This window comes from Equus quagga, chromosome 11 (assembly GCF_021613505.1).
Source record: "Equus quagga isolate Etosha38 chromosome 11, UCLA_HA_Equagga_1.0, whole genome shotgun sequence".
In the NCBI taxonomy this organism is placed as follows: Eukaryota; Metazoa; Chordata; class Mammalia; order Perissodactyla; family Equidae; genus Equus; species Equus quagga.
Window position 1 is genome coordinate 74299840 of NC_060277.1, and position 27717 is coordinate 74327556.

The following is a 27717-nucleotide window of genomic DNA, read 5'->3' on the forward strand; positions in this document are numbered from 1 at the left end:
GTTTCTCCAGGATTCGCTAGCTTTTCTTGCTGATAATTTCACTCACAGTCCCCTCCTTTAAGTAGTCTTCGTTACCCTGCCCCAGTCATTTTTGCATCCTCAGATTCAGTTCCCGACACACAGCAAGGTTTAGTCACGCTCAGGTTTGTCAGGTTTGCATCTCTGAGGGTCTGCCTACCCCACCTCCACACGGCCCTTTCTGCCTTTCCCCTCCCCTCTTGGAACCAGATTTCCCCTTTCAAGGTGAGATTTGTTGTGTGCTACCCTCTCTTCTATCCTGCAAAACTGCAAAAAGGAAAAGTTGTCTTTGGTGGGGAGAGATTCCAATGGGATCAAAGCGAAGAACGCCATAACAGAGGGGAGTCCCCACGTCGCGGAGCGGTGGCCTCCCCAAAGGGCTAAGTTCTCGGCCCACCTAGCCCTTCTTTATTCTCCATCCAGGGAGGCAGCTTGGTCTTCGGCCTCCCCACCCCTCAATCTACACGACAACCTTGGAGGAAAAGACACCAGACTTTGGACGTCTCTCTCCTTGGTGGGCACCCCGTTCCGACCTTGGCACCCCCTCTGTGCTCCCCTCTCAGCCTCCCGGGGCAAAAGGGCGAGCAGGGGCAGACTCTATGAGTCACGTCCTGGGCCTGAAGTTGAGGAGGGAAGCACCGCCTCTCCTAGGGCCCCTTCTCTCCCCCTTTTCCCTCCCGCTGGTTCCTGGCGCAGCCAGATCCTGCGCAGCAGTCACCGATGCCCCATCACCGGTTCGCCTGGGTAAGGGTCCCCAAGGAGGCGCAGCTCCGCACAGAGGTGCAGGGGAGAGCGACCTGGGGGATCCCGATCTGGGCTGGTTCCAGCCTGGGTGGGGGTAGTCCTGGTGCCCGCTGAGGCGTCTGGAGGGGGAGCCTGAGCAGCGCAGGGGGAGGAGAAGAAGGGGAGGCCCGGGCGGGCTGCGAGGCCGGGAGTTGCCGGGAGAGGGGCGAGGGGCGGCCCTTCTCCAGGAATTTCCGGGGATCATGTTACAGCGCTGGCGGAGGAAGAGCCCAGTGGGACGCGAGGCCCTGCAACGGACTGGGCCCCTCGCCCCCTCCTTCAGCCGCCCGCGGGCTTCGCAGCGCCGTCCCTGCCCACACTGACCCCGTGTGGCGGGGCCGCTCCGCGCCCCTGGGCCGCTCTGTTATGGTAGGGCCACCTCAACCCCGAGTTGTCGTCGGGTCTCCGCGGCCTCGAGTTATTGTAGGGACGATCCGGCCCCGAGTTATTGTAGGGTCTACGCGGGCCCGGGCCCCCCAAGACGGGACTCCCCGCCCCCATTTGGCGGCAGAGGGGTCTCCTCGCCCCCGAGTCGTCCTCGGGACGCCCCGGGCCCGGGTAATTGTGGGCTCGCCCCGGCCCCGGGTGATTGTCTCATCCCCGTGGCCCGCGGTGGTCGTAGCGTCCCCGAGGCCACGGGCTCCCGTAGACTCCCCGTGGCCCCGAGTTATAGTCGGGACACCTCGGTCGCGGGTGATTGTCGGGTCTCCACGGGCCCGGGTCGCTGGGGCGGATCAGGCCTCCGCGCCTTCTCAGAGCGCCCCGCAAGGACGTAGGCAAGATGAACATTCTGGCGCCGGTGCGGAGGGACCGCGTCCTGGCGGAGCTGCCCCAGGTAGGCGTCAGGGCCACGTCGGGCTTCTGGCTGCTGTAGGGTGTGGGCGGGGAGGAGGTGGCATCGGACCAGTTCCAGGCTTGGGCCCAGCCCTTCCGCCCTGCTAGGCCTGCTGCTTCTGGGTGGTCCGCTCCCCACCCCCCAACCTCACTCCCTCCCTGGGCTACTTGGCTTCGGGACAAGGGCCCGGAGTGGGTGAGTCCCATTCTCTTCCATCCCTTCCAGTGCCTGAGGAAGGAGGCCGCTTTGCACGTGCACAAAGGCTTCCACCCCCGCGTCACCTGCGCCTGCCAGGAGCACCGGACAGGCACCGTGGGGTGAGTTAGAGACCCCATAACAAAGAAGGGAAACCCTGTAGTGGAAGCCAGGGTACACAAGCAACCCCTTGGGGCTTTGTTCAGCCTCTGCCAACTATATGGTTATTCCTCCTTTTTTTTTTTTTTTAAAGATTTTATTTTTCCTTTTTCTCCCCAAAGCCACCCGGTACATAGTTGTGTATTTTTCGTTGTGGGCTCTTCTAGTTGTGGCATGTGGGACGCTGCCTCAGCGTGGTCTCATGAGCAGTGCCATGTCCGCGCCCAGGATTCGAACTACGAAACACTGGGCCGCCTGCAGCAGAGCGCGCGAACTTAACCACTCGGCCACGGGCCCAGCCCCGATTATTCCTCCTTTTTTGCCCCCGTGTTCTCCCCTTTCTTCCCAGCAAGGTTGTGGTGAGCCCTATGAGATGGGTTGGGGTGGAAAGGTGGCAGTTCAATTCCTGACACAGAGAAGGTGTCCAGCATGAAGAGGTGGTCAGCAGCTCAGCTTCCAACATATCATCCATTTGAGCCCCAGGGTGGGGGGTTGTGCCTACAGGGATGAATCCCATTGTGGGTAAAAAAGGGTAGTATTAATAACAGTTGGCACCATTAATTGAGCATTTACTGTGTGCCAGGCGGTGTGTTGGGTACTATTATTGTCTTTTATTAAATAGAAAACACCATCACTTTTAAGATGTATCCTGATTTCAGAGATGTTAAAATGTATGTGTGTAGGGCGGATATGTCTCAGAATATAGGACATTTATCTCATTTTAACCTTCACAATAACCGGATAAAATATATACTAAATCTCCACTTAACAAATGTTGAAACCGAGGCTCAGAGAGGCTAACTTGTCCTAAGTCACACAGCTAGTGGGTGTAAGAGCTGGGATTCAAATTCATGTCTCTCTGATACTGAAGCACAAAACACTCCTCCCCAGCACATCTGTCCCAGGCAAGCTGCCTGGGAGGCCTGGTGTCTGTGGTAACCTCAGCCTGGGTGCAGCTACCTTCGTGGACCTACTAGGGAGCATTGGGACTCCCTAGGGTGAAAGAACTAGCGTCCCCTCCTCCTGCCCACTCTTGTGTCCAGCAGATTTAAGATCTCCAAGGTCATTGTGGTGGGGGACCTGTCGGTGGGGAAGACTTGTCTCATTAATAGGTAAGAGGGGGCCGGCCGGAGCTGAGCTGGGTTGGGCTGGGCAGGGTAGGGCCACGCCTAGCCAGGTGGGCTGGGCTCAGGGCCAGAGCATCCTTTGTCCCCTCAGATTCTGCAAAGACACCTTTGATAAGAATTACAAGGCCACCATCGGAGTGGACTTTGAGATGGAACGATTTGAGGTGTTGGGCGTCCCCTTCAGTCTGCAGCTGTGAGTTCTCCCTCCACCCCTTCCAGCCATTCCTTCCCCTAGCACCTATACCCCATGTCACCCCCACCCCCACACCTGTGTTTCACCCCTCCTTCCTCCCAGCTGGGATACTGCTGGACAGGAGAGGTTCAAATGCATTGCATCAACCTACTACCGAGGAGCCCAAGGTAAGGGGCTGGGTGAAGTGGGGGTACACCTGGCCTCTAATCTAGGGCCTGGGAGATTGTGGCAATGAGCCAGTTGTATCTTCCCCGTCAACCTGGGGCTGTTTCTGCCACTCTTCCAGCCATCATCATTGTCTTCAACCTGAATGATGTGGCTTCCCTGGAACATACCAAGTATGTGGGGATGCTGAACTACAGTGGGGGCTCAGGGGAGAGGGGGTTCAGAAAAGAATGGGGGTCAGGGGCATGGTAGGGAAGGAAAAGAATGCATCTAGGACCAAAGAGAAGGTAATTAGGCATATGAGTGTTGGCGAGAGGAGCCTGTCCAGCTCACTCATCTCTCACTGTCCACCATCTGTGGCAGGCAGTGGCTAGCTGATGCACTCAAGGAGAACGACCCTTCTAGCGTGCTTCTCTTCCTCGTGGGTTCCAAGAAAGACTTGAGTGTGAGTGTGCCAGTGGGGGGACTTTCCAACTTGATGAGGGGAACCCTTCGATCTGACTCTGGCTTTCCGTCAGACTCCTGCTCAGTATGTGCTAATGGAGAAAGATGCGCTCAAGATGGCCCAAGAGATGAAGGCCGAGTACTGGGCAGTCTCATCTCTCACTGGTGAGTCAGAGCCTTCGGGCCTTCTGCTGTGGCATTTCTGCCTCCCTTGCCTCGCTTTCCTACGCCTCCCCCTGTGCCCAATGAACTCAGGCCTGGCACTGCCCCTGAGCACCCATCTCCCTGTGTCAGGTGAAAATGTCCGGGAATTCTTCTTCCGTGTGGCAGCACTGACCTTTGAGGCCAACGTGCTGGCTGAGCTGGAGAAATCGGGAGCCCGGCGCATTGGGGATGTTGTTCGTGAGTGCCCACCTGGATGAGGGTGGCAGAGGGCACAGGGACCCTCCAATCCCTGCTCTAATATTCCCCACCCTTCTTCAGGCATCAGCAGTGAAGACAGCAACCTCTACCTAACTGCCAGCAAGAAGAAGCTCACGTGTTGCCGATGAGGGGTGAGGGAACTGTCTAGAGGCTGCCCAGCCCTGGGGCACTCTGGCACCCTGACTCCCCCAGAGCTCGGCCCCTGGACATTTGCACTGACTGTTTCTCCAGACCAAAGACCTGCCCCTTGGTGGCAGTACCCCCTAGAGGGGTAGCAGGGACCAGCTAGTCACTTCCTGCCCCTAGGCACTATGCCAAAGACTGGATGCCCCCCTCTGCCAGGAGCACAACCATAGTGAAGTGGTCCTTGCTGCTTTTGTTCAGCCTGCTGGGCCCTTTGGGTATGCGGATGCTTAATGATCCCAGGCTCACACTGTGCCTTATGCATTAAAGTCTCTGTTATTAGCAGTTTGGGGGCTGGAGGCCTTTGTTGGGGATGAGAGATGTGAAATGGGCAGGGCTGTATGGCAATCTTGGGACTGGAGGCTTCTGCTGGGATTCTGGCCATCCCTGGCTCCTGGGCAGGCCCCAGGCAGTCTGGGAGCTCAGGGACCAGGTTAAGGGGGCTACACTGCACTCTCACTGAGTGACATCTGAATGTTTGGCTTTGCATTGGTCTCTTCCTCCCAAATGTGTCCTCCTTTGGTGCTTATACCCAAATTTCCACCATTGGATAATATTTTTCTTTTTTTCACACTCTTTCTGCTTTTCCTTTAAAAAATACTTATTTGAGAGGAACACAGTGAGAAACGATTTAGTTTTGGATGCTTTTTGGGTTGACCAGAAGGCCCTGGGGGGAGGGGGGGAGGAGGTATCAGAAGAAGTGCTATCTAATGTCTATATTAGTGATACAAACATAAAACTATGAGTAGTATTTTTTTTGTATTTAGTGATATACACATAAAACTATGAGTAGTATTTTTTTACATTTTAAAACATGATTAGGGGCCAGCCCCATGGCCTAATGGTTCAGTTCGGTGTGCTGGGCCCATGGCCGAGTGGTTAAGTTCACACACTCCACTTCAGCAACTGGGGGTTTTGCTGGTTCGCATCCTGGGCACAGACATGGCACTGCTCATCAAGCCATGCTAAGGCGGCACCCGACATAGCACACCTGGAAGCACCTACAACTAGAATATACAACTATGGTGCCAGCCTGGTGGTATAGTGGTTAAGTGTGTACGTTCTGCTTTGGCAGCCCGGGGTTTGCTGGTTCAGATCCCGGGTGCAGACATGGCACTGCTTGACAAGCCATGCTGTGGTAGGCGTCCCACATATAAAGTAGAGGAAGATGGGCCCAGATGTTAGCTCAGGGCCAGCCTTCCTCAGCAAAAAGAGGAGGATTGGTGGCAGATGTTAGCTCAAGGCTAATCTTCCTCAAAAAAAAAAAAAAAAGAATATGCAACTATGCACTAGGGGGATTTGGGGACAAAGAAAAAAAGAGAAGATTGGCAACAGATGTTAGCTCTGGTGCCAATCTTAAAAAAAAGTTCAGTGCATTCTGCTTCGGTGGCCTGGGTTCAGTTCCTAGGCACAGACCTACACCATTCATTGGCAGACATGCTGTGGTGGGGACCCATATACAAAAAAGAGGAAGATTGGCACAGATGTTGGCTCAGGGCAAGTCTTCCTCAGAAAAAAAAAGGTGCCAAGAGCAATTGAGGGGTGTGATGTGTGGAATGTCGGTGATCTGGCTCTGATGCTTTTCTACTCTCCTGGAATTGTTTTTTCCATTCCCTTCCAGGACTGCACTCCTCACCCCTTGCTTTGCACGGAGGCTGTAACTCAATGTGTGTGTGTGTGTGTGTGTGTGTGAAGCCTGCACCACAGTACTGCTGAGGAGTGTTTGTGCTGCCTGGAGTGTGGGGAGGAGGGGTGTGGTTCTGTGTCCTGACTGCTGTTTGTGAGAGGTGTCTGCATGTTGCATTTGTTTGTGTGTGGTGAGATTTTTTATGTGCCCTACGTGTGCGATACATGCATGTGCAGTGTGTATATTATACTTAAGGGTGTGAGGAGTGTGCAGTGTGAGGGTTGTGTGTAGTCGGTTACTATAAATGCAGCTGGTCCTGCTTACTGCACGGGGCAAGCCTATGGAGATACACGAAGTTGCATCAATGAGATAAGATAAAGCACTAACACACATAGGAAGCGCTCAAAACCCTTAACTATTAAAATGACTGTTTTTGAAAGGAGTGATCAAGACCCTGGCTCTATGTTGACATCTTTCTTGGGCGCCAAGAAGTGCAGGACTTGGCTGGAGCCCGCTGGGGCTAGGAAGGAACGTTGGGAAGGGTCGTCACAGGGGAGCTGGGGGCCGACATCATGTCCTCATTCGGGAGTTCGGCCATGGGCTGCTGTGGAGCGACCTGCGGGCAGGGAGCAAGCGAGCGGGCCCGGCCTCCCGCCAGGGCAGGAGGGACCTCGGAAGAGCCGGGATGACAGGGTGGAGGTTGGAGGAAGTCGCTTCCCAGGCGGGCGGGCGAGGGCTCAAGGGTAGACTGTTGGCGGGTCTCAGGGTCGGAAGGATTGGGAGGGGCCGGGGGCGGGCCGAAGGATGCGGTCGAGAGAATGGCTGGGGCGGGGCTAAGAACGGGGCCAGGGGCGAGGCTAAAGCCTGAGGGTAGGGCTAAGAGCTGCGAGAAGGTCTGGAAAGGAACTAGGGATGGGACTGAGGGCTGGGCCCGAGATAAAGGGGAGGTACTAAGGTTGAAGGTGGGACAAAGAGGGGCCTGGAAGGAGCTGGGAGGCCCCAGATGAAGAGGGCGACTGAGCTTAGACGTGGGCTGAGAGGACAACGCAAACTAGAACGGGGGAGGGGTGGGGGTGGAGGGATAGGGCAAGCATGAGGCAGAGTTAGGGGCTGGGCTGGGGCCAAGCTGAGACTGGGGTTTATGGTTGGCTCGGCCAAGCTGAGGTTCAGGGTTGGACTTCGACAAGGAAGAGTCTTGTAGAGAAGAAGAACTGGGCTGAGAGCGATGTGGGTCAGGACGACACTGACGACTGAAAGATGGACTAGTGAAAAGACTGAGGACGATGCCAACATCTGGGATGAGAGCAGCTGGGGTAAGGAGGGGACGGGGCAGAAGATTAGGGGAGGGCTTCGAGCTGGGGGCGTGGCACGTGGACTGCCCTGAGTACTCCGGGAGAGTGTAGGACTGAACGGAACCTGACAAAGGAGGCGGGGCCAAGGGCTGGGCTGGGGCGGAGTTAGGGCTTGGAGGCGGGCTCACTTCGAGCCTTGAACCAATGATGGAGGACTAGAGTCCTGAGGCCCTGGGGAATCGCTTGCGGGTTGGCTGGGGCGGTCCGGCTGGAGCCAGAGCTGCAAATCCTAGTTGTAGGGATGGAAGGCAGCGTTGTGGTGCAGCCGGGCGCCCAGGCCACCGCCCAATAAGTGCAGGACCTGGCTGAAGCCCATGGTCCAGCGCCCACCCACTCCCCTGGGCTGGGGCGGGCGGTTCCATTGACTCCGGGGGCAGGAAAGAGTCTGGAGGTTCCACGCGTGACATCACAATCGCCTTCAGATGTGGGCGGGGCCAGGGCGGCATTTCCAAGGAGACGCTTGCACACTGCCCCTGCCTTGCTCCCTCCTTTTCCCTCCTTCCCTTCCTTGGTTATTCCCTCCCTCCCTTTCTCCCTCCCTCCCTCCCCTATTCAGCTCTTCTGGTGCCCAACCTGGAACCCTACCCCCTGTGCCGCAAGGGAGGGGGGCTCTCCTCAGCCCGCAGGACTGGGAGGATTCTGTACAAATGAGCATCACCTGTGAGTTTTGAGTTAGGCCCCTGTGCCCCATTAACGCTCTACCGAGAAAGAGAAAACAAGCCTCCCTCTTCCTTTCAAGAGACCACCCTCATTTATTATGAAGTCTCCCCTGTGTCCACTTCAACCACTTCTGCTGCAAGAGCTCTCGTTCTGTCTGTGAAGCCAGAGAACAGACTGCCTTCCTCAGATCTGAGGAGAGTTACTAAGTCCCTCCCCTCAGCAAACAGAATTATGCTTGTTAGGGCTTCTTGGGGATTTGGGGGATGTTAATCAGCAGACCCTGAATATAAGCCTCCTTCATGGTGACTCGGGAGAGAGCAAGGACAGTGGAGTCAGATAAAGCAGAGGTTGAACCCAGACCCCGGCCCAGGGCCCTCTGGCCTGACCTTAGGGTCCACATCATAAGGGACAAGCGAGGCTGTGGAGTTAGGACTGACAAAAACCAGAGGATGAGGGACTGACTGTTATCGAGATGAAAATCAGGTGTAGTAGAAAGTGACAGCTTGCAGGATGGGTTTGGGAGAGGAACCCCAAGTAGACAGGGCTAAAAGAGGACAGGCTATGGAGCCAGGAAGACTGGGTTTGAATCCTACCTCTGCCATCTATTAACTTGTGTCTTTGGACAAGTTACTTATCCTGAGTCTCTGTGTTCCCATCCACAGAATGCGTTGTGTAATTTAGAATCAAAGGCCTATTTGAGGCACTGGCCCCACAGCCTAATTGTTAAGTGCAGTGCACTCTGTTTCAGCAGCCAGGGTTCGCTTCACAGGCGTAGACCTACACTACTCGTCGGTGGCCATGCTGTGGCAGCAACCCATATACAAAATAGAGGAAGACTGGCATAGATGTTAGCTCAGGACAAATCTTCCTCAAGCAAAAACAGGAAGATGGGCAACAGATGTTAGCTCAGGGCAACTTTTCCTCAGCAAAAAAAAAAAAAAAAAAAAATCAAAGGCATATTTTAAAAGCCCAGCACAGAGTCTGACATTGGGAAGATGGTCATCTTGGGTAAGTTTTCTTCCCCTAGAAAAGTCCCCAAGTCTGAACCCTGGGCAGAATCTCCAATGCCATAGCTACTTTGTGGCTCCAATATGGGGTTTATTCTATTCTACTCATGTATTCATTTGATCAACTAACATTTACTGAGCACCTTCCATGTCCCAGGACCTGTAGACACAGAGGCAGATGAAATATGGGCCTTGTTCTTAAGTTGCTATATAGTACTTATATGCAGTACCACGGCAGGGTAAAGGGGCACAAGACATATGACCAGTTCTACTTGGACAGCATTGTTCTTTCCAAGATGAGCAGGTGCTTCTTGGAAGTGGAGGCAGGAGAGAAGGAATGGAGAAGGGAGAGGTGGGAGGACGGATGGATGCGGGGGAGGAACTGATAACTGAGGAAGGAACCAAGACCTGGGTCCTAGAGGGCCAGTTATGTCATGATAAGGAGTGCACCTCATCCTGAAGGTAGTGGAATGACATTAAGGAGGAGGAACATGGTGGACTGCTTGGTACTCTTAAAACTCAGTTTGGCTTCATTGTGAGAACTGGATGAGGGTAGTGAGACAGGAGGCAGGGAGGCCGGGCAGGAGGCTACTGCAGCTGTCTTGGTGTGAGATAATGAAGGTCTGAACCAAGACAGGGGCAGATGTGGGGGCAGGCAGGCATGACAAGACTTGGTCATCTGGGGCCGGCCCGGTGGCGCAGTGGTTAAGTTCACACGTTCCACTTCTCGGCGGCCTGGGGTTCACTGGTTCGGATCCCGGGTGCGGACACGGCACCGCTTGGCACGCCATGCTGTGGTAGGCATCCCACATATAAAGTAGAGGAAGATGGGCACGGATGTTAGCTCAGGGCCAGGCTTCCTCAGCAAAAAGAGGAGAACTGGCAGTAGTTAGCTGAGGGCTAATCTTCCTCAAAAAAAAAAAAAAAAAAAAAAAGACTTGGACATCAAGTTGGTGTAGAAGTGAGGGAAAGAATCATCCCTAGATTCTAGCTGAGCTGTCTGTTGCTCTCTGAAATTGAAGATCCAAGAGGAGATGGTTTATGGAGGGTAGGGAGAAGATGGTAGTTCATGTGGGACATGCTGGTGTAAGATGTTCTGGGAATGTCCAAAACAATATTGGCTATGTGCTTGGGAAAGCAGTCTGGATTGGAGACCCAGATTTACATCATTTTATTGGTGGGTATTGAAACCATGGAAGTGGATGACATTATCCAAGACAAGCCTGTAAAGTCTTCTGAGAAGGAAGGAGACAGCAAAGGAGTTAGGAAAGAACTAAAAAGCTAGTCAGGGAAGGAAGAGAGAGAGGAGATGAGAGAGACCTGTCATGGGAGTCAAAGGAACAGTTTTCAGAAGAGACTGATTAGTCAATGGAAGAGATGAAGAAAAAAGGGCCACTGGGTTTTGCTATCAGGAAATCAACAGTGGCCTTTGCCTGGCCTCTTCCGATAGAGGGGTCCAGATGACTGCCATGTTGTAGGGGGCTGAGTAGAAGAGAGAGGTGGAGGCTCAGCTCACTGAAGGTAGGGACTGGGCCTCCTTCACTGGTGCCTAGTGAAGCTATCCAATGTGTCTGTTAAATGAATGAGTGAATAAACTGGGATTGAAAACGAAGACGGGTGGGTTATGTAGTGGTAGAGGGAGAAACAGAGTTCACAGAGTCTTTTGTTTAAAGGTGTTTATAGCCTGTAGGAAAAAACAAACAAAACAAAAACATTAAAGAGGGAGAAGGAGAAAATTCTGGCTGGGATCTAGAGTTCAAATGCTTTGGGCAGGAGGAAGGAGCAATACTTCCCCAGGCTGGAGGAGAGCTCATGTGGGAGCAGCCACAGACAAGGCTGGTGAAATGATCTGCTGAGAGAGCAGCAGCAGGGTAGGAGCTTCCAAGGAAGTGCTTGAAGTATCATTCATTCATTCAATAAATTTTGAGTACTTACTGTGCTGTGAAAAACAGAAGAGGCTGACCAGGGACCTGTAGAGGGATGCCCAAGTGCCACTGAAGGCCCCGCTGAAGTCCCCAAGCAATCAGCTTCCCTTCCCTAAGTAGGACTCAGCTCCAATGCCCCAAAAACCGAAGCTAATTGTTGGGAAGAAAATGAAAGTGCCAGACTCCACCCTGTGGTTGCTGGTGGAGCTGCTGTCCCAGCTGGAGTTCTGCTTGGGAACACCCTCTAACTAGGCTCCACATACCCTGGGACAATTCCTGGAACTGTCCCTCCTTTCCCGAACTCTGGCTTACTCCTATCCATTACTTTAGCTTCAGCTTCTAGCATTCTTCTTCCAAGAAGTCTTTTCTAATTCTCCCCACCCCCAAGGTTTCCGTAGGTATCCCTGTTCTGTGCTCTCACAGGCCTTTCTCACCATTTCCCTCCCTATCATTGTCTGCATCACACCACTGTCCTGAACAGTGCCACATACCTCCCTGCAGCCCTCTCCCCCCCTCCCCCAACACCTTGAGAGCAGGGACTGTTGTGTTGTTTTTTCAATTTCTGCATCTCTGGGGTGCAGCTGGGGCCCCACACCTGGAGCGTCTCAGGAAATGTTTGATGAATGAATGGCATGGGGAGAGGGGCTGCTGCTGCTACTCTGTACTCTCTCAGATATAAACAGGTTGCCCAGTTGGGAGAGAGGACATCTGCTGGCTGGTGTGGCGTCTAGCACTGATGCATCTACCTTCTCTGAAGGTGGGTCGAGTGGATCTCTGCCCCGGGGTCCCCACCACGTCTCACCTGGCAAAGCTGACACCTGGTGGGAAGCAGGAGGGAGGGAAGTGCTTGGTCCTGAAGGGGTTACCCAGCCACCCCACCTCCACCCTATCCCCTACTCATGTGAGACAGAGGGCCCCTTCCTGGAGGCCACAATCACTCCTCTCCATTGTAGAGCACTTTATAGTCCACAATATGAACTGAGTCTTCCCAAGAACCATGCAGAATAGCTATTACCGCCATCCTCATTTTATGCACAAGGAAATGAAGGTTCAGAGAAGTAAAATAACTTGCCCTAGGTCACCCAGTTAGTAAGTGACAGAACCAAGACTTGGACTCAGGCCTGTCTGACCACAAGTTCAGGGCACTTGCCACTGTGCTGCCCTTTGTCCCAGTTCAGCAGTGCTGAAGAAACCCAAGGTGGTGGTAGTGTTCCAAGATCCTACCTCACATACCTTATTTCTTTCAGGATGGAGAAAGGGCATGGGGTCAGGGGTGTATGGGAGACCTGGGACCCTCACAGCTTGGTGTGGAGAAAGGAAAGGAAGAGGAATGTGGGGGAGGCTCAGACCAAGCTGCTATCTCCTCACCTCTCAAGTACTTTAAGGACACTTGGACTAACACACCTCCAGCCTGGTTTAACTCCTGGCTGGTGGCCAGTATGAGGTCTTGCCCAGGTTTCACCTGCCTCGTGGGGGGGTGGATAAAGGTGAAATCCTCCTGGGCTGCTTGGAGGGAGTTAGCCAGCCACAGCACCCCATGCCATGCTGCCATGGAACTCATCAGTGCCCACCCACTCCTTCTTCTGGGGTGAGCGGAGCTGGAGTCCAGGGGGGACCTGTATGAAGGTGCCCTGTCCTCTCTGTCCTTGTGTATGAGACCTTGGGCATGTGGAGTCACTTCATGGGCTTACTTTTTAGACGGGGGCCTGAGGGAGAGCCACTGGTAGACTGGAGCCATAGGCAGGGTCAGAGGTGAGGCAGTGGGGGGTGGAGGCTGGCAGACTCCAGTGTGTGTCCAGGGCTTGCATTTGGCTGAGCAAAAGAGGTGGGAGCCTTTCTCCAGGGCTTTCCCCTAACCCCAAATTCTCACCCCAGCAGCTTCTCCCCTGTGCCTTGGGAAAGGGGACATGGTATCTATGCTGCCTACATGAGGTGGAAGGGTTCAGGCTGGGGATGGGTTGTTCAGAAGTCTGTGGCTCTAAGGACTGAGGAGAGAGAATGGACAGAGAATGGGAACTTGATGAATCAAGAGTAGGGAAAGAAATCAAGAATGAGCATGGGAAAGGGGAGAGAAGTGAGAAAGGCATCAGGAGGGAGAAGGGGCTTGGAGAAGAAAGGAGGGAAAAGGGAAGGACCAGAGTCAGGAGAAGGTGGCAGGGAGCATGACATACCATGAGTTAGATCTCAGCTCCTCTCCAGGCCTGAGTTGCTATGCTGTGGTAGGCCTTGTGTCTGGAGTGGCTTCAGAGGCTGTGAGGTGTTGGATGTAGGCCTCCTGGGCCCGTGCAGGGCAGGCATAGGAACTGAGGATGCTGCTGCTGCTGGGGCCTCTGAAGTCATGCTTCTGTCTGCCATGTGGCTCCACAGTTGGCCATGTCAAGACAGCCTTCTCCTACTCAGATACCCTGTGGGGTAGGGTAGCTGACAACTCTGAGTGGCCGGGTGAGGGGCAGGCGGGAGTCACTGGAGGGACCCAGGAGGGTAGGCTCCCACAAAAGGCAGGGGAGGGGAAGAGGCAAATGTGATAGGACAGCAAGGGGGACTTGGTGAGGACCTTGGTGAGACATTTTCCTGGAGTCTGCAGAAGGAAGGCAGATTCATGCTGCAGATTGGGGAAGGGGGAGTGCGGGGGCCTGCAGTTACCGCTAGGCTGTTACTACTACTGAAGTCAAAACAGCTGCAGGAGAAGGAGGGTGGTGGCAGCAGGGGAAGCGGTTGAAGCCTTGAGACTGAGCTGTGAGGGGAGACCCAGAGGTGTGCTGTCGCCACCTCTGTGTGACTGAGACTCCTACCCCCTCAGGTGAATTCAAGGACCCTGACAGGTGCTGCTGGAAACACAAGCCATGCACTGGGCACATCATGTACCCCTTCGCCTCTGCCTATGGCCACCACGATCTGTACCTGCACTCTGTCAGCCACTGTGACTGTGACTCTAGGTAAGGGCCCTCGTCCTTGAGTGACCCCAGCTCAGGAGAGACTCCTGGGAAGAACCAAATCCAAACTTTCACTGTGGTTTCCTCCCTCAAACTTTGGTGCCCCTTCAGCTTTGACTTGGCGCTGCCAGCGCAGCCCCAACTTTGTAAACCTGCCTCTGCTCCAAGAGTAATGGGGAGAAAATCTTCTGGCAGGCTGGGCTGAGCCCAGTACAAGCCTGTTGTCCCTTAGCCTTCTCACTCTCGGCCCCTTGGGAGTGATGGAGGCATGGAAGCCAGGCGAGTCCCCTGTGTGGCAGGCTGAAGGACTGCTCAAAGACAAATACCAGCAGCTCCCGAGATGGGGGCCCAACCTGCTCCCGAGATGTGGGTTCAACTTGTTTCAAGATCATCCAGTCCCCTTGCCTTGAGTTCATCCCAGAGGAATTGTGTGTGGAGCGGTTCTGGTATGGCTGGTGAGTGACGGCGGGGGAGCAGGGGGCCCTCTCTGGGGCACTGGTTCCCACTCTCTACCAACTTTCTCTTTCTCTGTCTCCTTTTGTCCCAGGTGCAAAAGCTACAGGCCTGTCTCTGTGGCAGTGATCCACCATCCCATCCACCACGAGTGTGGGGCAGATGACCTAGATGAAGAAGAGGAAGAGGAGGAGGAGGAGGAGGAAGAAAAAAGCAAGCCTCCCATCCCGACCCAGGTGGGGCCCACCACCACACCCACTGATGCGGGCATGGGCATGGTCACGGGTACTCCTGACTCGGCAGCTCCCATTACCATCTGGCGCTCTGAGAGCCCCACAGGGAAGTCCCAGGGCAGCAAGGTGATCAAGAAGATCAAGAAGAAAAAGGAAAAAGAGAAAGACAAGGAGGAGGAGTCAGATGAGAAGACAAAGCTGAAGAAAAAAGTCAAGAAGGGCAAGCTGCCTAAGAAGAAAAGCCTGGTTAAATCAGAATCTCCACCTCCAGACTTGAGCCGATCACTAAGCCCAAGAGAGTTGGTCAGGATGTCAGAGTCCAGCCCAGACACTCGGGAAGACCTGGAGAGTGAGGACAGTTACAATGACCCCGGGCGGGAGGCACCCTCTAGTGAGGATATTGTGGAGTCTTCATTGCCCAAGAAGAGAGAGAAGAACACGGTCCAGGCCAAGCAGCCCAGGGTAAAGGCCTCACCGATCAAGAAGGTCAACAAGAGGAAATCTCCCCCAGCATCAAACCCCAATCTCAGTTGAGGCCAGGGCGACCAGGGTGAAGAATAAATGCGATCAAGCCTGTCGCTGACCCTTGCTGCTCTTCTCTCTCCCTCCAATCTGGCTACTTCTGGGGGTAAGGGGTGGCCTCTGGGCATAGCTAAAGCCAAGGGGCTAGGGGGCTGCAGGGGTTTCTGAAGGGCAACTCATCTTTCCAGAGGAGGTCCATGGGAAGGTAGGTGGGAGGGAAAGGAGATACAGCCAGTTTCTCTGTAATATCTTAGGCCCAGGGCAGGAGAAGAGCACATCTGGGTGGGGTGGGCAGGGGGCTTCCTGACTACTGGGAGATTGGTCTGTGTGAAATCCACTTGGGGACAGGCAGTACTGTCTGCAGTGATGCACCTAATAAATTGAACCTTTTAACTCACTCTGTGCCACAGTGCCTGGCCTTTCCCTCCTCTAAGTGGCCCTGGGGAAGGTGCTGGTGGCACCAAAGGAAACGTGATCTTCCCAGTGGGGGTGGCCCTGCTCCTGCTGGGCCCTTCCACACCTTTTGTGCTGAAGGGAATGGAACTAATTTCCTGGCAGAAGGCCAGCCCCTTCCCCCTGACTCTTGCCAACAGAAGAGCTAGAGACCTTAAATGAAGGAAAGTGAGGTGGGTGTTCACCAAAGTTGGGCAGCAGTGCCCTTTTCTGACTTTTCTGCTGAGGCCCAAGCAGAGAAAAGGGAGGGGAAAGCTTCACTTCACTAGCACCGACTTACAAAACTGTGAGGTGAAGCCCTTGTGAAGAAATACACGGAGGGCCCGGCCCCGAGACCTAGTGGTTAAATTCAGTGGACGGTGTGCTCTGCTTTGGTGGCCCGAGCTTGGTTCCCCGGCACGGACCTACACCACTCGTCAGCAGCCATGCTGAGGCAGTGACCCACATACACAACAATAGAGGAAGACTGGCACAGATGTTAACTCAGGGTGAATCTTCCTCAAGCAAAAAGAAGACTGGTGATGCTTGTTAGCTAGGGTGGATCTTCCTCAGCAAAGAAACAACAACAAACAAAAAAAACCCCAGGGAGATCAGGAGTCCAGAACAAAAGAGGCAGTGGGGCTGGGGAAGAGACCAGGGCCAGGGGACAGGCCTCCCCTGTGACGTTCCAGCTCCTTTTTCCAGGGCCAGTGTGTGTGTGGGAGCAGGTGAGCGTGGGGCCCATCCTGGGGCAGAAGCACCTGACTTGCGTGGAGATAATGTCAGAGACCAAGGCCCAGCTGGCAAAAAGGGGAGAGTGAGGTGTAAGGGATTAAGTCGAGAAACCTAGATTTACTTGTGGCTGTTCTCCAATGTGCCAGAGAAGACTAGTAGGTACAGTGGACAGGGTGGCTGTGAGTGAGTGTAATAATAGTAGCTAACACTGCTGAGCCTTATGAGGTTCCAGGCACTGGGCTAAAGTATGCACTTCACACATTCCATCTTAGTCCTCACAGCCTGACACCAGATGAGGTGGGTAGCACCACCTCCATTTTAAAAATAAGAAAGCTGGCCTAGAGACAACAAGAGGTTGGTCGAGATCACAGGGCTGGGAAGTGGAGCAGGGATGCGACCACAGGCAGTCTGAGGCAGAAGCTGCCTGCTCTTCTATGAGTCATTGCCTTTCTGATGGCCTGGAAGAGGGAGTCAGGGGAGCCCTGAGAGATCCAAAAACTGCTTCGAAAGCCACCCCTCAATAGCTGGAGAGTTGGAGAGAGAGGCTTTGTCAAGTGCTCTGTAGAAACACTGTTTATTCAAATGACAGGCAGGAAGCAGCGGCAGCAGGTGGGTGAGGGCAGCCAGGCGGGGGCTCGGCAGGTTAGCACTGCTCCTCTATGTCCCCTGCAATCCTGCTCTGATAGCCACCCAAGCTGTTGGCATCAGGGTCAGAAATACTTCCCCTCCTCTCCCTCCTGCCACAAACTGAATAAATAGCATCCCTCTCCCCACAAGAGTTGGGGGAGTCTCATGTGCTGAGCTTTGTGCCCTGGTCACAGCCCAAAGTCAGGTGAGGGCAGAAGCTCAAAATGGCTTGTAGGGAGTAGAATACAAAACTGTTCCACTCTCATTCTCTTCTTCCTCTTCTTCCTCCCTGCCACACTCCCCTCCCAGCCTGGTCCCAGGACAGGTGGTCGGTGAGAGCCTGGAGTGGGAGAATTGTCGCCTAGCGTATATTGAGCTCAAGTTCGCAAGGCATCCAGGCTGTCACCCATCCAGGCTGACCACCAATGAGAACGTCAATTCACGTCACTTTATGGACAGAAAAGGAGGAGCAGGGAGTGAGGCAGTGGGAGGCCAGACCTCTCCCAGCCTCAGAGGTAACCCGAGTCCTAGGAGCAGGTCCCCTACCGATCCATCTCGTCCAGAAGCGGGGTTGCATCGCCAGCAATGGACATGGGGGTGCTTTCGATCATGGGGCTGGGGGAGGGCCGAGGTGTCAGCCGCTGCTTCTGTTTCCGCCGTTCTGCCTCCTTCTCCTGAAGCCACTGTTCCGCCATCTTCCCCCAGTCGATGGCTGCGTGGCTGTTGGACCTTGGAGGGAGAAGAAGGGGCCTTTGAGACTGGGGTTCTCCAGGGTTGCACTAGAAGGAAGCCTTCTCACCAATCACTGGTGAGTACCCATCTTTGCAGTAGTGAATCTCACACCTCTGCTGGGTGTGAGATGAGAAGCTGCCACATTGCCTTCTTCTGTCTTCTCCCAGAAAGCAGTCCTCCTGGGGACATGACCTGGGTCATGGCTCTCGGAAGACCCAGAGTACCTGCCTATGCTAAGCACCTCGGCCTCCTGACACCGCCTGCCCCTGCTCCGTGCCACTATCCATATACTCACTTTGGCTGCTGCTGCCGTTGCCGCGAGCTGGAGGAGGGCTGGGGCTGGGCCTGGGCAGACTGCGGGGTGGTGCTGGCCTGTAGCTGGTGGTACTGTGGTGTGGTGATGGGCTGGCTTGGGGTCGTGTAAGAGTAGCTGGGGGTCATTAGTGGTGTGGCCACTGGCTGCTGGGCTGGCGTTGGGAACACCTGGAGAAGGGTGAACAGTTAAAGGGGGATGGGTTCTGAGCTTATTTGGCCTTGCTGTGAACTTCTGGCAAGCTGAAAGTTTGGGCTCAGCACAGAGCTTTCCAGCTGACCCTCTCTTGAGCAGTGTGTGGTCTTAGCAGCAGGGGTAGACCAGTGGGGTGGGACCTGGCACAACAATGGGACCCACCAATCCTGACCACTTCAGGTTTCTAACAGCCTGAAGGTTCCAAAGATCCCAAAGGATTGTGGAAAGGTCAGTCCTCTTATTCCCCTTCCCCCCAAACGGGCTTAAGAAACAGGAACGATCTGCTTGGGACAGTTGCTAAGGTTGTGGCAGCCCCATCTGTGCATATGAAGCCCCTCGTGGTGGACGCTGCCAGAGGTCAGTCTATGGAGGTGGCTGGTAAATGATGACCATTCCCTTTCACTCTTTCCCAACCTCCGCAGGGAGCCCCCTCCCCACGCCACGTACGTGATAAGCGCTGCTGCCCCCTCCACTGCCACCATAGCCATACTGGCTAGAGGCCCACTGGGCTGGGGTGGCATTAGGGTTCTGTCCTTGGCCTGTCACAGCTGCAATGGCACTGAACATCTGCGAGGTCATGTTCTGGGGCAGGGCGTTCACAGCCCGTGTCAGATCTGTAAGCACACAGACATGGGAGATGGGCACTTTAGAGGTGCAAGTCCTTCTGGCTCCATCCCTCCAATTCCCTAGTCCCAGGCATGAGCTCCTCACCTGCAAGGTTGATGTTGGCTGGCGTAGCATTGATAGAAGCAGGTGTCCGGGTCCTGCTGCTGCTACTGGGGGTGATGCCTGTGGGAAATGGCCTGAATTACATTTCTCCAGAAACCTGTTTCTGGTTTCACAATTTAGGGGGCTGGAGGAGGTACTGAGATGAGTGGAAAGAAGAAGGGAAGGTGCAGAGGCAAAGCAGATAGAGAACTTCCCTAACGCTAGGAGGTTGGAGTAGGAGTAAGAGAGCTGAAATGACAGCCTCGGCCTCACCCCCTCCCATAGACGGCCAATGATTACCTTGAGTCAGGGCCTAGATGTCCCTCCTACCACACCCTAGAAGTCAGAGAGAGTGGAACTCACCTGGTACAGGATCTTGGTAATGATCCTTAAACCATCTGAAAAGTCCATTCACAGTTGGAAAGATTTGGCCTCGGTACCGGAATCCTTCTGGAGTCACCGTTACATATTCTATCCTGGGATTTTGGAAGGAAACATGCATCAGATACCACTTAGGGCCAGCTGTGAGAGAGCGGCCAGAACAGATCTCCACCACGTGAAGTAGCCACACTGGGTGCTAGGGGAAAGGAGAGGTGAAAGAGCCATCCCTGACTCTGTACAAGGAGGCTACACTCTGACTGGGGAGGCGAGGAGTGCGTGGCAGAGTACAGTCAAGCCAGGAGTCAGCAGCCCCTGGTGTGCTACATACAGGCTACCAGAGGAAGGCTTGCTGGTGGCTGGGCCACCATCCTAGGCTGCAGTATGATGGCAGCACACTGCAGGTGAAGGTGACACTGAAGTCAGAGAGTGTCAGGGTTGGAAGAGGCCCCCAAGAGCAGCAAAGCACAACTCGCCATGAGCCAGAATCTGGAAGAGCGTGGAAGGTGGTTAGTCTGCCCTTATTCAATACTTTGTACAGGAGAGAGTGGACAAGAGGCTGGGCTCTGGGTTCAGACTCAGTTCGAGTTCCAGTTTTGGCTCTGCCACTTACCACCTATATGACTTTATACCAAGTCACTAAACCAAAATCTCAACTTCATTTGTAAAATGAGGATAGCAGCACTTAAATCTATAGGGTGAGTGTGAGAAATAAGTGAGATAGTGCATGTAAAGCACTTATCACAACACCTAAATTAGGGTCGTGCTCAAAGACAGCTGTCAACAGCCAACAGACAACGCTAAGTATTGCCAAGTTCTCATTTACGTTAAGCTGAAACTTGCTTCTTAAATCTTCTATTCAAGTGTTGTTCATTCTGCAACACAAGGAGTCTATGCCCCTTTCCACAGGAAGCTATCATGTCGCTTCTGAGGTATCAGTTAAAGGTACACAGTTTGTTCAACTGTTCCTCACAGGACAGTTTCCAGCCCCCACACAGCCCTGGCTGCCATCCTCTAGAAGCACGCTGGTGAATCAGGAAAGGGTTCTCAGAAACAAGCACCATATTCCAGACGTGCCCAAGATAGGGCAGGGTCCAGAGTCTAGAGCTTCTTGTCATCTGGCTACTGAGCCCCCGCTCAAAGAGTCTACACAGTGTGTCACGTGTAGGCAGTACAGGCATAAGAGCAGAAATGCAAAGGCCCTGGACAAGGGCCAAAAGGAGGATGGCTGTGGGCAGGGCTTAGGTAGAGAAGGCTCGTACAGTTATCAATCTGGGTAACACACACAAAGAAAGCAGGTCTAAAGAAACTGGATTTTGTCCCATTGAGGGTGAGCACCAGAGGGACCCAGTTAAAGGAATACCTAGGAAGGCCACCTTGTCAAGTCATACACAGAAGGGAGCGGAGTGGGTTGATGCTGGAAAGAAGAGATGCTCTCCTGACCCATCCCTTCTGTGCAGGCAGAAGAGTTAGCACACTACAGCAACAGTGAGCCACCATGTGCTGAAAGCCCTGGCGAGGGTGAGGCAGAATGGAAAAGAGACCAGTATGCTGGCGACCATCTTTGCCAGTCAGGTGGAGAGCGTCTGGTGATTTCCATCACTCCTTGGGAGGGAGAAGAGGCGAACGGAACTCTTTTCACAGGGTTGATGGAAGTGCCTTTCTTATACGAATCTTTGCCTTTTGTCTCTAAATCATCACCCTCTTTCCCCACCTCCAACCTCCACCTCCATTCTAAACAGATAAGAGGAAAAAGGTAGTTAAGCAGAACTAGAGAGTACTGCTCTGGGGGCCTCTGACTCCTTTGCTAGCCTGTCTGTGGACCCCAGTGGCAGCACCTTCTCAGCACCAGTGCTCACCTGGGTTTACCCCGGGGCTGGTATCCCAGTAGGAACTTGCCGGGCAGTTCCTTGCAGGCACAGATGAAATAAGGGATGAAGGTGGGCTTCTCCTTCTTAGTTTTGATGAGCAGCTCCTCTAATTTCTGGGGGTAGAATGAGGGGGAGAGGTTGGGATAGTAGCATGCTTGGTATACAATGTCTGGCGCATATATGACGTACACTTCCTTCACCAGCTGAGCATCCCCTACACTGAAGGGAAACCATACATCCTTAAGTGACGGGGAGGTGTCATCCCTCGCAGGGCCCTGGGCTCACCTTCCGGTCCCCACCGCTGCAGTCCTGATAATACTTGTGGTTCAGAAGGTCCCGGGCAAAGGATGCCATGGGCTGGACATAGCGGGCAACGATCTCATCCAAGTCTTCAAACTCCTGTGGGAAGAAGGTAAAGGCTCCATGTGTCACATCCACAGCTGAGATTCCTGGCCTTTCATCAAATCCACCCTGACGGCAACTCATAGGAGGGGTGGGCTTTTCAGCCCTGCTGTAGCCTTACTTCACTACAAAGTCCCCTCAATTTATCCACCTGTTCAAGTCATGCCCTAATTTATTAGCTTACGAGGCATAAAAGCCTTTAAATCATAAAACTTTGATTCTCCCCTGGTGCTTGGGAACAATAGGGAGCCTCATAAGATTTCTCTCCACTGAAAACAGGACAGAAAAACTTGATATGTCCGTGTGTGTATGTGTGCGTGCATGCTGCATGTGTATTTTCTCCTCTTCCTCCAGTGGCTCTCTCTAGGTAGTCTATTTTAAAATTAGAGGACAGAGAAGGAAAGATGAAAGATACAAAACTGACATCAAATGACTAATTTCACAACAAACCTCCTGTTTTGCTGCTCTGTGTAGCTAAAACACATATATTGCATACGAGTTACTAACGTCAGGTGAAAGCGGCCAGAAATGGCTTGCTTCTGGAAGTAGGAGTGGGATGGAATGTGGGCAGGGGCTGGCTCTCACCTCACTGTTGATCCACAGGGTGGCTCCCAGGCTGAAGGCATTTTCCTTGCCTTCTTCCCGCACATCCACGTGCTGATAGATGCCGTCACTGACCTTCCAGGTCACTGTCAGGTGATTTTCGCCCTTGCTGCTCGGCCGGATAATCACATCACCCTGGTCCATGGTCTCCATCATCTTTTCTGCTTGCTTGAAATTTATATTATGGAAGGATGGGTGCGCAATCACTCGCTTGATGTATGCTGAAGAGGTCAGGAAAGAAGTGCAGATCAGGTGACGGGGCTGGGTGCTGACAGCAACGGGACAAACCATGGCTGCATTTCTGCTTCACTACTGCATTCTGAGACTCTCTCACCCTCTCTCGACCTGGATTCTCTGATGTGAAGGATGTGTTAACCTGGGTTCCCAGGGTCCTGAGAAGATGAAGCTTTAAGAGTCACAGTACATTAGCAAAGAAAATGTGACCCCAAAAGACCCTGGTTTCCAGCCCTGCAAGTGACTCCCTTTCATGATGTCTCTGGGCCTCAGCACCTCAAAGCTGAGCACTCACTCCTACCAGGAGGCTAAGCAAGGGAAACAGCCACTAGCACATGCATCCTGTAGAGGGACGGCTGCCAAGACTCGGGCTGCATAGGGATGGTGGCGGGCACACTCACTGGTCCGCTGCTGCTTCCGCTTCATGTCCTCCTCCTGCTTATGGTCTGCTGCCTCAGCATCAAAATCATAGTAGGTGTCCTTGGGCAGTTTCCACTCGTTGTTCCTGTCCATGAGGTCTGAGGTACGGCAGGTCAGGTCTGCACTAAACTTCTCGATGTCAATCTTCATTATGCGGCAGTGAACAGTCATTCCCACCTAGATCCACAGAACATTTGAGCTGGAAGGGACAAGGTGATCTAGCCCGATGCCCTATTTTATATATAAGAAAACCGAAGTCCAGGCAGAAAGCTGGAGTGACTTGCCCAAAGCCAGCCAGCTACTGAGTGGCAGATTAGGAGTTCAGGGTTGAGTCTGGTCTACTGACTACAGGCTGAGTCCTGCACTGATGCCTTCCACTCTAGGCAGGAAAACCAACTGGAGCCTACTGGGATCTATCCTGTCACTGGCACTATTCCCTTTTCCCATAAAGTTGCCTAATTATTGCTTCCAGGGTGCCAACAAAGTCTGCCTGCCCTTTTTGGAGGGGAAGCAAAATAGCTGTTTTGGGGTTAGCCTGGTGGCGTAGTGGTTAAGTTCACGTGCTCTACTTCAGTGGCCCAGGGTTTGCAGGTTCAGATCCCAGGTGTGGACCTAGACACTACTCACCAAGCTATGCCCTGGTGGCGTCCCACATACAGAACAGAGGAAGACTGGCATGGATGTTAGCTGAGGGACAATCTTCCTCAAGCAAAAAGAGGAAAATTGGCAACAGATGTTAGCTCAGGGCCAATCTTCCTTAGCGGAAAAAAAAAAAGGGGCTGTTTTCTGTACCTTACCCGACTTAAGCCCTTCTGTCTAAACAGTGGCAAAAGCCAATCACCATGCATAGTTTTCCTTTTGAAAATCTCTCTAGCTTCATTTATTAGGAATGTCTTTCCCTGGCTTTCTGAAGTCCACAGTTCTCAGGGGTTCACAATACTTAGAAGCAGAGAATTTGACAGATCTAGTACCAGTCATGTCACAAACTACCTGTGTGATCCTGGAAAAGACAGGGACTTGAATTTCCCTGAAGATAAAAGGTAGTAATTCCTTCCCTATCGAATTGGGAGATTAGAGACAAAATATGTAAATGTCAAGTGCTGGTATCTAGTGGGCACATAATAAATGGCAGCTATGGTAGGAGAATACCAGAACCAAAAGGGAGCTTAGAGATTTACTCCAAACCCACTATTTGAATGTTCCTTCTACGTCATCTAGTTTTGCCTGTAGCACAGGGGCTATGCCATACATTCTTTTCCACTTCCTAGAGCAGCACTGCCTGGCTTTGGTAGAACAGGCAGAGCCTGTCTGTTTTGCAGCATGTAATACTGGGCCCAGCTTCCTGCCTGTTGGACTAAACCACAGCTTCCCACACAGGAAGAGAGAGCCATCTCCCAAAGGGCTGGCAACTGGATGAAATTTCACAAAGGCAGTGAACAAAAGCTGCTACTCATTCAGATACTTCTTGCCCTGGCTTCTTTCAACTAGTTATAAATCCTTCTGAAACTCTCTCCCGAGACCAGCAGCTATTGAGAATAGAGCCTAATTTCTCGCGGGGACAGCCCAAACTCAAAGAGCCCAATTTGGGCAGCTGAAAACTGCACTAGATGCCTTAGTCCAGTCATTCATCTACCTTCACTCGTTCCTCTGGCCGCTTTACCACTTTGTCACTGAGGAATTTGGTAGGGATGAAGCCGGTGACACCATTGTCTAGTCGTGTTTTGACACCGATGGCCTGGCCTGGGCATGAACCGCTGTCAAAGTGGTTCCAGACCTAAAGAGGGCATCAGGGCAGGAGTTTGATAATTAAGATTCTGGAGATCACACATTCAGAAACGAGCTGCCGGGGTGTTGTAATTTATTTTACCATTGACGTCTGACCTCAAGGTCTGAAAATACAATGACTTAGCCACCCACCAACACAGAATTTGAACATCCCCAACGTTCTCTGACTCATAAATGATGTTTGGCATCACCAGCCATCAGATCAATCTTTTATGTTAATCTAATCTATACATCCCTCTAGCTACAACTGAGGCCCCTCCCTCCCATTTTATTCTGACCTTGTGGGCATAAGAAATGTCTCTGTCAGTTCAGTGAACCAGGCACCCCACGTCGGCTTTCTTACATGCTGGACTAATCCCACCAACTACTTTTAGTGGGTCAAGTTGCGAAATTCTCTTTTACAATCTGCCTAATAGCATGTGAAGACCCAGAAAAAGATTTCAGGGTGGCTTTAATGACTTCTGACCATCAGAAAGACAGATGATGTCTACAAGAATGTGGGAAAAATTAAAATGTGTGTGGAGAATGAAAAAATTGAGGAAAGCCTACAGATATACCTTCTAACTAGCATAGGAATACCATGCATACCCTGTAGGTAAGAAAAGTATGTCCTCATGTCTCTAATCTGGTTGAGCTAGATTCCCAGAGAATGGGAAACAAGGGTTAAAGGCTGACCCAGAATAGAAAAAAGCACACGGATCATTTCTGCCCAGCACACGGAGAGACTTCATGTTAAACCTGTGTGTTCCAGCCTTCTTTCTTGTTGGTGTATTCATGTGGTAAGAGCGTGACCTAAAATATACCCATTCCCGACTCCTTTCTAGGGCAGTGAGACCATTCAATTAAAGAAATTCAGTGACCACAATAGCAACACTGCAGCACGCACCTCGCTCAGTTCAGGGAAATTGTCCTGCTGACAGAAGGGGCACTGCCATAGCCCTGTCTCATCATTGCGGATTGCCTGGTCATAGCTCTCACCCTGTGGACGCCTGTGGGCGATGCCAGTGACATTGCAGATGATGAGCTTTCCTGGAGGAAGGGGAGAGGAGGACAAGGAAGGGAAGAAGAGAATGAAGAGCTGGCTAAGAGATCTAGAGAGGCAACTCTTTCCCACCAACCTTTAGTGACAGACCATCTGCCCAATAGCATCTCCACTGATTTCCCTCACATTCTTGAGAAGGGAGATCTCCCCGATTTGACAACAGAGGAAAATGAGGCCTCTAAGAGTGACTCCACAGAGATCCCGCAGTAGCAGGTTAAAAGCATACTTTGACCTTGAACTCAGCCTTGAGTTCCAGTCTAGGGCTCTATACTTTTTAAAAGCTCCCCTGGTCATTCCCACCTAGGGTACAAACCTGCCTCATTCTGTTGGCATTGCTGCTTGGTTTCAATGTATATGGTAAATGCATTCCCCGCCCCTACACATCCTTCTCCGACTGGAAAACAGACCCAGAAGTTACCGATGTAGAAGGTTTCTGGTGTTTCTTTGGTTAACATATTGAAGATTTCCTCTGTGTTGGGAGAGCGGTAGGCTGTCCGCAGATCCTTATATCGACAGCTCAGCTCTGCCCGGATGTCGTAGAGGGTGATGTGTTTGTCACCATAGCCCTGGGGAAGAAGCCCATCAGAAAAAGCCTTGTAACTCCTCCCCAACCCGAGCCACAAGGGGTTTCAACGAAAGGAGTATGCCAGGGATTTTCTTCTTTCCCTTTAACATTTACTAGAGGAGATTTTCAAACTTTTTCTTAGCCACGCAACACTGATCTATAATAAAAAAGCTTCATGGAACCCCGATGTGTAAAACAGACAAATGCAAAGATGTGCTGTTGGAACGGAGGAAAGAGGGCCTAGAAGGATACTACTGACACCCTCCCAGTTTCCTCCCACTCCCCACAGTAACTGCAGCAGTCTCTAAGACTTCCTTGGCTCCTCCTTAAGGAGGAAAACTTCCATGAGAAACCTAGTATAGCATGAGGAAAGAAAAGATTCAAATCTCCCACACTAAGAGCATCAAGGGTTTCTCTGGAGCCTTGCTGCCCTAGTTTCTTCTCAACTTGGTATGGTTTCCATGCCAGGCCTTCTACACTGTTGCCCACCTGCCTCTCCAGTTCTTCCGCAAAGGCATCAAGGTCCAGGTCCTTGAGTCGCTCTGGGTTTTCCAAGATTTCTTCAAGGGCTCCTGCAGGGTTGGCATCCTCAGCTGATTCATCATATTCTAGAGCATCCACTGCCATCTTCCTAGCCCATTCATAGGTCTCAGGGTGGACTCGGGAACCGTCAAGGACTTCTATATATGAATCAGTGCTGAAGGAAAGGTAGAAAAGGGGCAAGGATATAGAACGAGAAGGTTCTAGTAACAACCCAAATGTCCACCAATGGGGAACTGGTTAAATAAATTAGGGTACCTTCATACAATGGAATACTATACAGCCATTCAAAAGAATGAGGTAGATCTATGTGTGCTGACATGGAAAGATGGCCACGATATATTGATACGTGAAAAATGCACTGCAAAACACTATGAACCGTATGATCCCATTTTTGTAGTAAATGGGTAGTTAGTAAATGCATAGCAAAAATAAAATTTAGAAAAGTTGTAGTATACATCAAATTGTTATGGTAGTTATCTCTGGGGGGTGGGATTATGGGGGACTTCCACTTTCTGCATAATATTTCTATATGTTGAATTTTATATAATGAACTTATACGAGTCTTACAATAACATAAAACAAGGAGGGGGAAAAGACCTCTGAGAATTTGCTGACAGCTATTTTCCCCCATAAAGCCTTCCCAGGCTGGTCTTGCCCGTGCACTCACATGGACCTATGTTATTCGTGGAGTGTTACAGCAAAGCTGGGTGGAAAATGAAGTTTTAGAACTTGAAGCCTATTTCCCCACTGATTTCCATTACTGAATGAGGAGCTATGTGCCCGTGGAAAAGATCCTCCAAAGACTGAGTTGATAACTTCTGGAGAGGAAGAGGTCAATAGTGAAGTCCAAAGTCCAAGTGAATAGAACTTTCTCTCAATAACATCATCTCAAAAC

The 27717-nt window shown here is 52.3% G+C and overlaps 3 protein-coding genes across 9 annotated transcripts in view; 2 read left to right on the top strand and 1 right to left on the bottom strand.

Moving 5' to 3' along the window:
• Window positions 1–643: 643 nt before the first annotated feature.
• Window positions 644–4810, top strand: RAB34 (RAB34, member RAS oncogene family). 3 transcript variants are annotated; one of them, XM_046675810.1, is made up of 11 exons: window positions 667–762; window positions 1424–1636; window positions 1862–1953; window positions 3034–3102; window positions 3209–3310; window positions 3413–3477; window positions 3597–3648; window positions 3839–3920; window positions 3994–4084; window positions 4214–4321; window positions 4403–4810. In XM_046675810.1, exons 2-11 carry the CDS (start codon window positions 1583–1585, stop codon window positions 4468–4470), a joined length of 783 nt encoding a protein of 260 aa, XP_046531766.1. In that variant the 5' UTR covers window positions 667–762; window positions 1424–1582; the 3' UTR covers window positions 4471–4810. The 3 variants fall into 3 exon arrangements, with proteins under 3 accessions (XP_046531768.1, XP_046531766.1, XP_046531767.1); XM_046675811.1 differs by having other exon boundaries at window positions 668–762; window positions 3037–3102; XM_046675812.1 differs by lacking the exons at window positions 3413–3477; window positions 3597–3648 and having other exon boundaries at window positions 644–762.
• Window positions 4811–7260: 2450 nt separating this feature from the next.
• PROCA1 (protein interacting with cyclin A1) lies at window positions 7261–16060 on the top strand. Of its 3 annotated transcripts, XM_046674541.1 has the most exons (5): window positions 7261–7465; window positions 11770–11853; window positions 13897–14032; window positions 14329–14484; window positions 14577–16060. In XM_046674541.1, the coding sequence occupies exons 1-5, from the start codon at window positions 7378–7380 to the stop codon at window positions 15247–15249; spliced, it is 1137 nt and encodes a 378-aa protein (XP_046530497.1). In that variant the 5' UTR covers window positions 7261–7377; the 3' UTR covers window positions 15250–16060. The 3 variants fall into 3 exon arrangements, with proteins under 3 accessions (XP_046530497.1, XP_046530499.1, XP_046530498.1); XM_046674543.1 differs by lacking the exon at window positions 14329–14484; XM_046674542.1 differs by lacking the exon at window positions 11770–11853.
• A 902-nt stretch (window positions 16061–16962) lies between these two features.
• The window catches only part of SUPT6H (SPT6 homolog, histone chaperone and transcription elongation factor), a 29905-nt gene continuing 19150 nt past the window's right edge, over window positions 16963–27717 (bottom strand). For 2 of the 3 annotated variants that reach the window (XM_046677830.1, XM_046677831.1), the window contains exons 25-37: window positions 26769–26976; window positions 26028–26280; window positions 25559–25701; window positions 24521–24661; window positions 22869–23064; window positions 22216–22454; window positions 21514–21627; window positions 21217–21341; window positions 19343–19455; window positions 18983–19060; window positions 18719–18885; window positions 18059–18246; window positions 16963–17760 (exon numbers count right to left, since the gene is read on the bottom strand). In XM_046677830.1, the coding sequence (XP_046533786.1) occupies window positions 17574–17760; window positions 18059–18246; window positions 18719–18885; window positions 18983–19060; window positions 19343–19455; window positions 21217–21341; window positions 21514–21627; window positions 22216–22454; window positions 22869–23064; window positions 24521–24661; window positions 25559–25701; window positions 26028–26280; window positions 26769–26976 (2152 nt within the window). In that variant the 3' untranslated portion in view covers window positions 16963–17573. The remainder of the gene's footprint in view (window positions 17761–18058; window positions 18247–18718; window positions 18886–18982; window positions 19061–19342; window positions 19456–21216; window positions 21342–21513; window positions 21628–22215; window positions 22455–22868; window positions 23065–24520; window positions 24662–25558; window positions 25702–26027; window positions 26281–26768; window positions 26977–27717) is intronic. The other variant, XM_046677832.1, reaches the window with a different exon arrangement.